This window comes from Oculina patagonica, unplaced genomic scaffold (assembly GCF_052425735.1).
Source record: "Oculina patagonica isolate OP01 unplaced genomic scaffold, crgOcupat unplaced305, whole genome shotgun sequence".
NCBI classification, from domain to species: Eukaryota; Metazoa; Cnidaria; class Anthozoa; order Scleractinia; family Oculinidae; genus Oculina; species Oculina patagonica.
In genome coordinates this window covers 1-12,459 of record NW_027558152.1, presented here as the reverse complement: position 1 = coordinate 12,459, position 12,459 = coordinate 1, and the positions used below count along the sequence as shown (strand labels likewise).

At 37.1% G+C, this 12,459-nt stretch overlaps 1 protein-coding gene across 1 annotated transcript; it reads left to right on the top strand.

Moving 5' to 3' along the window:
* The first annotated feature begins 3,605 nt into the window (after positions 1-3,605).
* On the top strand, positions 3,606-12,337 carry LOC144640487 (short/branched chain specific acyl-CoA dehydrogenase, mitochondrial-like). Its single transcript, XM_078499601.1, has 9 exons — positions 3,606-3,646; positions 4,943-5,141; positions 5,567-5,667; positions 6,224-6,430; positions 6,688-6,858; positions 7,619-7,693; positions 11,032-11,082; positions 11,578-11,670; positions 11,925-12,337. The coding sequence occupies exons 1-9, from the start codon at positions 3,632-3,634 to the stop codon at positions 12,051-12,053; spliced, it is 1,041 nt and encodes a 346-aa protein (XP_078355727.1). The 5' UTR covers positions 3,606-3,631; the 3' UTR covers positions 12,054-12,337.
* Positions 12,338-12,459: the final 122 nt, after the last annotated feature.

Here is a 12,459-nt window from a genome sequence, read left to right as displayed (position 1 = left end):
CATTTGAGAAAAATGTTTTTATCACCATACATGTAGTTCTCCTAAATCATTCAAATTAAACATTCCTATTGATCCTGGCATTTCCTTGAGGTGGTTCTAACAAATACATTTTATGGAGTTAAGTGAATGTATTCAACAAATAATAAGGCAATTTTCTAGACAATTATTTGGGCTGATTATTCATGCACAACATTGTACAATCGGGTGACAAATTGATTATCAATTTTATATTCCATGTGGCTTCTCAAATGCAATGTCCAGGACTACAGTAACCATTATAATTATCATCAGCTATAATATTTTTAAATGGCTGTCTAAGAATTGTAACTAACAAAGGTTCACAGATACTATATTGATTAATTTGTAACTTTAAGACTAGACAAGTGATCTTAGTTTGCAGTTATTAGGCAACAGGTGCAAACAGTCTACTACTATGCTATGAAGCTGTTTGGAGCAGGCCAACTGAAAACTCTATAGGGTGATCTTAGTTTATGTCAAGTCTATAATGTCTCAAATACCATTAATCTATTGTCAGGCAAATTGATAGACATGATACTGCTATAGTGGCTAATATGGGAGAAACAGTTTTGAATAAGTTATTTTCTTCAAAAAATGACAAATTTACAGAAATCTGTATGGCTGTGTAACAAGAAGGCTTTTAATTGCAACGTAGTCACACAGACATCTATAAATGCTACATCTTTTGAGTTTATCATAGATCAGGTTCCAACTTGTTTCTATCAACTATTAGGGTTATTGTCTTGATGTAAAACTAAATTCTCAAGGCTTCTATTTTCTAATTCCTGAACATAAGTACGGAGATGAAAATCTATATTATATGGAGCTTGAAAATGACTGGGTCGAAAACAGTGTCTCACTTAAGACGGCATTATTTTTGAACATGATCAGCTCTTTACAATGGAATTCTGATTACTTGAGCCTCCAGGGGAAAAGAAAATTAGGTCGAGTAATTAGGAGTTCAAGGATTCAGGGGGTAAAATTGCAGTATTTGACTCAAATCTAAGAGAAATGACTTTTGGTTCAAGTTATTGGGAAGTTTGAGAAATCGAGGTTTCAAGTAGTTGGGATTCCACTGTGTAGTAGGCTGAATACAGTTACTGTTTCTTTTGATGAGTCTATCAGTGTAAAAATAATTTGTTTACATAATTTGGTACAATATCCCTACATACACCCCCCTGGTCCCACAAAAAAGAAGAATAGAAAAAGAAAAAAAAAAAAAAACAGAGCATCTGCGAAATTTATAATTTAATCAAAAACCAAACAATTCACACAATGAGTTAAACAAAACATGCACAATTTGTAAGATTTTATTTCGCAGAGTACCACCACAATATTTTTAAAATCTGATGTTGCAAAAAAATTCATTTATTTATTTTAACAAGTGACTGTTCAAAAAACTAATAATAAAATGAAAACAAGGTTAAAAAATGAAAAGATACAACTTGGAGCATCTAGATTCTTCTTGATTTGCTTTTTAAGCTGCACTAATTTTAACATTCTGACAAAGCTTACTAACCTACTAATGCGTGAAGAGTTCTAGAAGCCCCAAGTGATTTTATTTTCTTTATTGGATACAGGATTGTGAAATTGAACTCTGAATTTGCAGTGACAATAAAAAAAATCCAGGAATGATTTCTTTTTCAGTTTTTACCAAAAAGGAACAAGATATACATACCAGTTCTTAGAATGTTAAATCTCTCATTCGTTTTATAGTATGTCCTTTCACTAAAAAAACCTGTAAAACTTACAATTAATAATTATTACTGATAAATATCATTTTCAAAAAGCAAACAAATGAGATATACTTTCATTGCATTCACAGTTTAGACAAAACTTGTACCCCATTCCAACCAATGCTTAAACAAGCTGTTTTTGGCATTATTTAAAACATTTTTAGAACATATACTTATGAAATCTCCACAAGTGACTCTGATTTTCAATTATTTATTTAATTATCTTTGTTACCTATCATAATTTTATTAAGCTGCATTGTGTGAATGGGGTATAAATTTGTTTAGAGATCTAACACTTCTGGACGTTCAATTGACTTTTCTGTTGTAAGTACAAATTATAATGATAAAAAATAAAAGTAGGGTGTTGGCAGAATTATTAATGTTGTCTGTTGTCTTTTGTCTTGAGGTAATTTATAATTGCACATAAAGATACATGGCCATCAGAGTTTTCATTTCTAGTGGGGCTTTTTTTTCGTATTAAGGCCGATTTACACGGTACGATTTTGTCGCATGCGACATGCTTATGACAGGCCTTCGACACGACTTAGGAGTTGTAGGTTTGATTTACACGAAACAATTCGTGTCGCAATCCTGTCGTAAGCATGTCGCCGGCAAGTCGCATGCGACAAAATCGTACCGTGTAAATTGGCGTTGAGAAAGCCGCAGGTCATCTGAGGGGGAGGGGGGTGCACACCCCCTGCACCCTCCCCCTAGTACCGCCTCTGTTATCACAAACAAACCAACTAATGAGTTCTTGTGCGGATAGGCAGTGTAGCAGCATGGAAGAGAGGTTAACAGATTTGTGTCTCCAAAGCCTTCGCAAATCCCTGCACTTCATTGGCCGCCTTTGTACCACATTTTTGTAGTCATAGTTTTCTTACTGTGCTTTCAATAGCATGTGAACTCAGCTCAATCAACGATTGAATTTTTCGCTTCTGTCAATCATCTTTGGCCATATTTACTGACACAGGACGAGTTTCAAACAGATCCGGTCTGAAAATCGAACCAGACAGGTCTTTTGTTTACATGCGACCATTCTGGAACTGATTCAAGGGGACCTGCTGTTTTGCAGGTGAGGTCCAGTTTTGGATCCGTACCAGACCGGTTCCAGAATGGTCCTGTGTAAACAGAACCCGATCTGGTCTGGTTCAGAACAGTTCTGGACCGTTCCGATAGTCTTAGTCGACCTCTCAAGAAACAGAAGTTCACTTTGATGGGTTCAAAAGGTTGCATCTGTTCATTGGGATTGACAGATTTTGGTCCATTTTGTTTGTTCCTTCTTTTTAAGGATCATTGGTTGTCGTCACACAGTTGATGTAAAACATGATAGCAGTGGAGATTCATGCATATATGACAAACAAGCTTGTAGTGACACACCTACAGCTACTGTAGTGAATCTTGTTAATGCAAAAAAAAATCCCATACTTGCGCATGTATGGAAATGTTTTGCATTTAAAAGATTCACTACAGATGTCAGATGTGTCACTACAAGCTTGTTTGGCATTTAAGCTTTAATACCCTTCTAAACGAATCACTATAAGTCTTAAGATTACAAAAATCGTCAAAAAGATCCGCCGTAATTGTTGGTTTGCAATAAATTATAATACCAACCTTTTTTCTCGTGTTATTGCAGCTAACTTTGATACCCTCTCCGAGAAAAGAATGCTTTGCAAATTGAGTTAGGCTTCAGAATCGAATTTGCAATCCCCATTTTGATTTCAAAGCCATTTTAAGTCCATTACATTCCACATCCAGCTCGCATCCATTCAAGATCTTGAAACGGCGCGCAAACGATCACCCCAAACAAGGAAGACAATTTAGTGTGGCTTACATAACGCATCAATCGTTCATCATATGTGACGTGACGTCGTGACAAAATGGCGCTTTGCAAGGTTTGTTTCTTTCTTCTTTTTATCTGTGAAATGTGTTCTTGTGTAAAGTTAGAAATGATAATTCAGAAGTAAGAGGGTAGATTTCATGGGAAAACCGTCAGTCAAGTAATGTAATCAATACATTAGTTTAACATGAAGGACAAGATTTGTGGGAAATGAAAGTTAGGTCTTATGCAATCGGCAATCAAAGAAGATTAAACCTATCGTGGGCTTGGGCTAAAATTAATCTTTGGTTTAAAAGTTTTCAAACCAGTTTGATTTTGATTTTTCCATTACCTCATATTCATTATCATAATCAGAAACAAGGGGAAATGAGAATCAAACTGGAATGAAAAATTTTAAACCAAAGATATATTGTTATATTCCTCTTGTTTTCTGAACTGTATTTCAAATGTATTCCCCTAATTCATGATTTCTAGTGGTACAGGTTCGTGTATTAGTTGCGTCATGCACGAATAGCTACTGCTAGCAATTCAGATAGGAGTTGAAACTCTCCTTAAATACTTAATACTTATTTCAGTCAAGTCAGTATATTTTATATCATTGTTTAGAGTTACTAGAATTTTTGCAAATATTCTCCTACCTTTCAGTTTTGTAAAAGTCTGTCGAACGAAAGGCTGTGTGATAGTTCCGTGAGTTCAACTTGGAAAATTCTAAGTGTTGCAAAATGAGTCGTTCTTGTAGGATGCAGAGGCTAGGCAAATTATTTTGAATCAAATCAACCATGCTCAATAGAATTGCTTACTGTTTCTCAACCAACATATAATATTTTGAATCAGCAAAATAAGTTTTTACATAGAAATTCTACGAAAGCTGTGGACTCCGTACGAATAGCAAACTGAAGTCCGCATACAGGTGCTGTACAAATAGCCACTGCATTTATTTAAAAAAATAAGCTTAGGTGAAGAAAAAATGTTTTCCGGCTTTGCAAATTTCAAATGCAGCATGAATCTATTTAAGACTTACAGTTCCAAATAGTGCTGATATAACAAGAATGCAGAAATCTGTGTAGCATCCATGTACTTTTGTAGTGATTATTTTGAAGCATCCTCCATACATGTTACATTTGAGTTTACTCAATGTTACAGTTGAAGATATACACTTGCATACAGAGCAAAATGCTATGGGTAATAACTTCAATGTAGCAGTCCTGTCAGTGGTTCTGCGTGTTTTTACAAAAAAAAACCCAACAACAACCAGATGCCTCCTCTCCCACGAGGGATAGAGTGATATCGGTCTATCATCTATTTCCTAACACTAATAAAAAAATTGTTGTTGTCTTGATAATAATTTTAGATGTTACCATCAGTTGTGAGGCCTTTGAGATCATTACAAAGTGGCGTCACGAAATGCGTCAGCAGACAACATGTGCCTTGTTGGCTAGGCCGATGTTTCACCACAGAAGTGCCTCATTTGTCAGAAGATTTGTCACAGTCATTTGTACCTGGACCTTTGACAATGCTTTCTGAAGAAGAGGCAATGATGAAAGAAACAGGTACAGACCTTGAAAGTCCTTGAGTACACTAGATTGATATGAGACGATGAGCTCTTTATGAATGTGAAAAGGGGAAATGAAGAAAACTAGATCTAAAGACTTTTCCTGATGGAAGTTTTCACCCTCCCATCTTCCATTGATAATAATATTGTCCATCAAATAACAATCTTTTCCTAAAGCTGTCTGTCCAGTAAAGTCTTGTGGGAATTGTGCTAGAAGTTGATGCTTTGTAGGTTACACTTCCTGTATAATGATTCCTTTTGTTGTGTGCATTGCTCTTTATTGCAATCAGTCATTTCTTGAAGAAAGCAGGACCAAGACAAACATTTCCATTAAAACCCACGCTGAAAAAGTTTAAAAAAATATTTTTACAGTTGTTTCTTATACTCTGTCACTGAGTACCTTTTCTTTACTTTACCTTTTAGTTGCAAGGTTTGCTACAGACAAAATCCAGCCCTTGGTATCAGAAATGGATAAGAACTCCGAAATGGATCCGTCTGTTGTCAGGGGCATGTTTGAACAAGGAGTAAGTATTGTAACAGACAGACAGACAGATAGTCAGTCAGTCAGTCAGTCAGTCAGTCAGTCAGTCAGTCAGTCAGTCAGTCAGTCAGTCAGTCAGTCTATTTGTCAATTGTTTATTCAGTTGGGTGGTCAGCCAACCTGTCAATCAATCAATCAGACAAGAAGTCAATAAATATTACATGTAGTCTGTCTGTCTGTCTTTCACTTACACTTAAAATCAATCCGTAAGTCAGTAATCAATCAATCAGTTTTTCAATAAATTACTAAATAATCAATCAAAAATCAATCAATCAATCAATTAATCAATCAGTCAGACAATCAATTTATCAGAACATCACCTCTGCATGATATAAAAACATTGTACGTTAATATTTCGAAGACATTATGTTATAATTATATGCTTTAGATGATGAGCCTTCTTGACAGACAATAAATAAAAAACATCTTTTTGCACAATTGAATTTCTCATGCTTGAAAAAATTAGAAATGCTACAATGTAAATACTGGTAAATGTCACCTATCAGAACTGATTCCTGTGTCTTTTCGTCTTTTTCCAGTTAATGGGGATTGAAGTTGATGCTGAGTATGGAGGAACACACTCTTCATTCTTTGTGTCCTGTCTTGTTATTGAAGAACTAGCCAAAATTGATCCAGCTGTCAGCGTCATGTGCGATGTACAAAATACTTTGATTGTCACATTGTTTAGAAAATATGGCACACCTGAACAAAAACAGCAGTACTTACCTAGGTTGGCAGAGAATATGGTAAGTCGTTAACATTGGGTGAGATATTGGGTTCTCTATGGATACCCAGTCTTCATGTTCATGAAAACCAAGCATAAAAAGTTCAACAGTTGATTGCAGTGACAGGTTGATGTTAAAAGAGCCTTACTGAAGACTACAGACCAACTAATCAGAGACATGTATCTCTGATTAGAGAGCTATGAGCCACTTGGCGTTACTTTGTTCAACTTTGAAATAATATTGACTAAGAAGTATAATTTATTTATTCCTTTTTCAAGGTTGGAAGTTTTTGTCTTTCTGAAGTTGGTTCTGGAAGCGATGCCTTTGCTCTTGAGACCAAGGCTGAAAAGAAGGGGGACTTCTATGTAATTAATGGCTCCAAAATGTGGATTACTAATGCCGAACATGCTGGAGTGTTTCTTGTTTTTGCCAATGTTGCTCCAGAAAAGGTAGAACATTAATCCACCTTTCATGTCTACTGTATAGTTATTATCAGTATACTATCAATAACATCCTGGCTAATAAATTAATAGAGAGAAATTTCATCAAAATAAAGCGCACAGGGACTGGGAAAATATGTTCCTTAGTTTCTCCAGCTTCCAGGTTTCTTCTATACATTATACTGTTTAGAAATCATTCCAAAATGCTTTATATTTAATTCTCCAACTTTCTATGAAGAGATGACGGCAGGGAGATAAGGGCTTATACCCGTGATGTTTTATGACTGGAAGGAATTTTCTGTTTCCAAATTGATGGACTGATATCTATGGTCGGGGGGCTTTGTATAAGTCTGTACTATTACCATTTATACCATGCCATAGAAAATACAGCCAATCAGAATACAGGAAAGCCGTTGTATATTCGACGGTATTCAACCCAACCTTCCCATCGTGCACTGCGATCCTATTCTCGATGAAATTTAGTGAGCGTATTTTCTATGGCATGGTATAAAATAGTTACACAACACTTTCTCGTGGTATACTATGGAATATCCCACTTGTCACTTGTATTTTCTTCGTATACACACTCGCCTAAAGGCTCGTGTGTATACCGAGAAAATACAAGTGACTCGTGGGATATTCCATAGTATACCACTCGAAAGCGTTGCATAACTAGTATTTACTATTAACAACAATACCTCTGACACACCAGCTTGTTCATTAGTTAAGAAAGTCAAGGGTTATTGCTATAATTGGGTTGTTTTTGCAGGGATACAAAGGAATTACAACATTTGTTGTCCCAAAAGAAACTGAAGGGCTTTCACTTGGCAAAAAGGAAGACAAGGTTTGTTTGTATGGTTGCTACTTAGAGGTTAGGAGTAAAGGTCAAGAATCCAGCAGTGATTTTTCTTCCAGATACAAGAGTGTTTTCCCAAAGACCTGTCCTGCTATAAAGCAACACACAACTACATGTTCAGTCTGCCCTCTGCAGGCATAAAGTGCCTGCAATGCTCAGCTGGATAAATTTATTATTGGTTAAAAATAAAATGAAACAAAAACTGGACAATTTGTAGTTACCAGGTATATGTAAGGTGTAAGGCTTGATGAAGGGCGTGTTTAAAACACGAAATGGCGAAATGGCGAAACAGCGAAATGGCGAAATGGCGAAATGGCGAAATGACGAAATGGCGAAATGTTAAGATAAATACACGTAAATAATATAGTTTGGTTTCCTTTTGAACTTCAAGGTAGTTCTGTTTACATGTCTAGACTGAATTATTTCAAGGGAACATTTCAATGTTCTGGCCCAGAAATATAATGAATACTTGTCACTTTTGGCAGGCTTTTTAATAATTATTATTTTTTAGGTACATTTGAACTTATATTTGTAAATATCCGTTTTTAAATTTTTTAGAGTTTTTAACTTTTTAACATGATTTTATTAATATTTTTTTATTGTAAAGCGCCATGAGCAATTAGTGGATTTTGGCGCTATAAAAATACTTTTTATTATTATTTTTATTATTACTTATCACAACGCCAAATTGAACGTATTGCTGAAAGGTCGCAGCACACCAGGATATTTTTTTCATTTAGCACTTGCCAAGTTGCCTATCAGTATCTGCACTGCACTACAGAGCTTACATTGTATCGAAGGACTGATATAGACATCGAACGTTACTCCGTTTCTGTACAAAGAACGTTTGCCACTGATATCGTGTATGAACTTTACCCGGAACTTTATCGCAAAGTAGGTTTGGTTTTGTTAATCCATTTCTTTTGAATGTTGGAGCTCAAAGCATTACTTCATAGCCGAGACTCGGTGGTAAATAAACAAATCATTTTCTTCCAATGTCTAAACGAAATGCCGACATCTCGATCAAGAATGTCCTAGGCGTATCAAACAGCGCCCTGTTAACAGGGAGAGACTGGAATCCAAATTACCCATAGGTTCGTGTTAGGTTCGTGACGGATTTCGTGACGGGTCTACGTGACGGAGAATTTGTGATTGCAGTTTCTTTTATTTTTCGGGACTTTTCTACAAGGATGAATTCGGCAACATATGAAAATTCCAGTACAACGGTAATATCAGATAACTTTGGCTTTTATCTTCAGTATCATTTCGCCATTTCGCCATTTCGCCATTTCGCCATTTCGCCATTTCGCCATTTCGTGTTTTAAACACGCCCCTTGATGAAATCCCTTGGAACTTGAAAGGTTACAACGACAGGGTCGGCCAGGGTTTTTGGGTATACGGTATACAAGCGCTTTTTAATTCGGGTATACGGTATACCTCAGATAAAATTTGGGTATTCGGTATACCACATTTTGGATTTCTGCCAGCGTTTTCCAAGATGCACAAATGAACTTCTTAAACGAGTAAGGAAGAATCCATTCAACTACTTCGCTACTCCGAAGGCTTCCTACTATCTGCAGCCCTCGATGAAAGATGTTCTCATCCAGTTTTCAGAATTAGCGAAACTGCCAAAGCCCGGAAAGGGTTGCTTAGCATCAAAGCAGATAGCTGAGCTTCGACAGTGGGCATCAGTCCATGGAAAAAGTGTCCGTCAAAACACAACAAGAAATTTCTCTACCAAGGACACGCCTGAAACACTACTGTTGAATGTTTACGGTAGACTTTAACGTGCTGCTGCAAGATGCAAGCACCAACCAAACCAAGGAGAGGGAAAGCTACCGCAAAGAGAGAAACATTCTTCACCCTCAGGGGACATATGTGTTGTATCCGCAGAGCTGTAGACCTGCAAGATCCTTGCAATCAAGCTCGTTTTACATCGTGAAGCTTCTCGAAGACCTGACAGATGATGACCATATTGCTGATGTCCGAACAGAGTGGTACAGCCAGGACCTTGAATTGTCGACCCCCTTCTGTTTACAACCACCGGGAAAGAACACATTGTTTCCAAGGGAACGGCAAACGTTACTGAAGTGGATTGCAGATGACACTATATCGAGATTGAAGAAAGTGATTATTACATGTATTATTACATTTACTTAGCGTTGCTACACTCATCAGAAGACAAAGTTCTCTCTTTTGGAGAATCCGAGCTTATCGCTGATAATGACTTGAGTGAAAGAAAGTACGAAACCGACAAGCACTACAGCAGACCCAAAAGATGCAGGAGAATGGCAACAACGGCAGATGACTTTCTGTTTTATTAAGAGACTAAAGGCAACATCGCACTTGAGCCTATTTTTTTTATATAAAACACTAAAACTTCTGTGTATCTAAAACAACAGATGACAAGATTTCTAGAAATATTTTCTAAGCATTGATTCGTGGTCTACAGGATTTCCTGTAAGTGCGGCAAAGTTTACATCGGTGACATCGGGTTAAACAGAGAGGTCTATTCATGATAGAACCAAAGATAAGACTCTCCTGTACCCAGACCTCCGCCGTTAATAAGAACGCCCACGAACCGGTTATTGTCCGCTTTGGAAGAAGCTAAAGATTATTGATCGAACTTTCACTGTGAACAACAACAACAACAACAACCGAGATTTCTTGACATTTTCCAGCCGTTCAATGTTCTTCTCTAGAGATACCAGTGAATCCCACTATGAGGATTAAAACTCACGAACCATAGTCAACCGTCTTTCTATTTAATCTGAAATCTGACCATTCCTTGTGACCCGTGTGATCTTTTATCCTGAGAAAGTAATTTTAATTACTTTCTCAGGATAAAAGATCACACGGGTCATAAGGAACAGTCCGGTCCTAATGTGGATCGACTGACTGAGAGCTTTCAATTAAATGGATATAATGAATGATACATGGCTGCATGTTGATGGAATGCTAATAAGGTCAGACTTAACAAATAAGTGCTTGCTTTGCTACTACTAATTTTGGGTATACAGTATACAACGTGTTGATAAATTTTGGGTATACTGGGAGGAATTTGGGGTATTTTTGGGTATTTTGAGTACTTTTTTTCGGGTATACTGGTATACCACTACCCCCCTGGCCGACCCTGCAACGAGGACAATGCTTGAAGAAAAAAAGATCTCATTTTTGTGCTTCAGCTGAAGCAGAAAAATGGGAATTGAGTGTCAATAGTGCAACTTCATCTTTATACCAAGACAGCAATGATCATGCTAATTTGAAGAAAAATGCACATTTTGTCACCATGTGTTGTTTTCTCAGACATATCTGTTTTGTTGTAGCTTGGAATAAGAGCATCATCAACTTGTCCTGTGCACTTTGACAATGTGAAGGTGAGAAGATTTTTGCAGTCATATTATTATGGAAGAAGGTGTGAAAAGGTGTATTAAAGGCCTAAGCAATGGTACTCCTGTCTCTTGTGGCAGTAATATAAATTATTGTGGTGTATACCAAGAATGTTGTATAAATGAATAAGTTGTTCAATTAGTTTACAAAAAATATAGAATGGTCTTTGTATAATTTGGCCAAGTGGTTCAGACTACAACTTGCACTTATCTCCAATAACTTTCAATCTCTGCCCTGGATGGCCATGGGATGCCAGCCCATCACAGGGTGAAGAGGAGCACTCTACCAGTAGGCGACCTCACCCTGCATACTTTCAAAATGTGTTCCCCAGAATTTCCCACAAGTGACTTTGTGTTATTTTGTTATGCACATGAACTCTTGGGGATTATAAAAAAATCAAGTGATGAGACAGAGTGTGATATTCTTGGTATACTACAAGAAAGTACCTTGTAACTGTCCTGAATGTTCTGTTTACCCAATAGGTACCTGCAAGTGCAGTTTTAGGGCAAGTTGGTCATGGCTACAAGTATGCTATTGACTGTCTTAATGAAGGACGCATAGGGATTGGAGCTCAGGTGAGCGATTTATTTTGACTTTTGTTGTGAGACTGTCAGAATCAGAACTGATCAGATAGATATGAGGATCGGAGAAAAGGGAAACGGTCAATCAGAGATAAGCTAAAAAAAATCTGAAAAATAGGGGCAACTATGTTCTGTTAGAGCATTTTTTTGTTGTTGCCTTGTTTTTTTCTGTCGAGTAGCATTAAAGTAAATTGTGTTGTGATGGTTTTAACATGATGTTGTCTGTTGTACTATTCTTGTGTTCTTAGATGCTTGGTCTTGCTGAGGGCTGTTTAAACTGCACAGTTCCTTACATGCACGAAAGAAAGCAGTTTGGTCAGAAGATCTGGGATTTTCAGGTAAGAATAACCACCGTGAGTATAATCATTGACAATTGACTAGCCTCGTTGTCCAACCCTTCCAACCAAGAATCACTTAAGAACACGTTTTGGTGCCGAATACATCACGAGCGCAGCGTAAAATTGGTTTGTCAAGATATTCCGTCTCGTGAGTTAGTTCAAACATCTTCAGACTTTCGAAACTTCCTTGGAAGCCTTTGGGAAGCTTAGTTTATGTTCGGAAAAGTTTGAAAAGTGATTGGAATCGTTCGTATGGCCTTCGAACAACAATCGGAGAATCTTCGAAAATCTTCGGTCTAAAAAAGTTGCTCCAAATATGAAAACTTGCAGGGTATTCTTGCCCCCCCCCCCCCCCCCCCCCCACACACACACACACACACACACGTTTCAAAACGCTCCGCCACGTCTGTTCCGGACATGGTGTTAGAATTGGATGCCCGTGATT

Coding starts and splice junctions, on each gene's coding strand:
- LOC144640487 (XM_078499601.1), top strand. Junction 6,431..6,687: donor CTAGGTTGGCAGAGAATATG/GTAAGTCGTTAA, acceptor TCCTTTTTCAAG/GTTGGAAGTTTTTGTCTTTC. Junction 11,671..11,924: donor GCATAGGGATTGGAGCTCAG/GTGAGCGATTTA, acceptor TTGTGTTCTTAG/ATGCTTGGTCTTGCTGAGGG.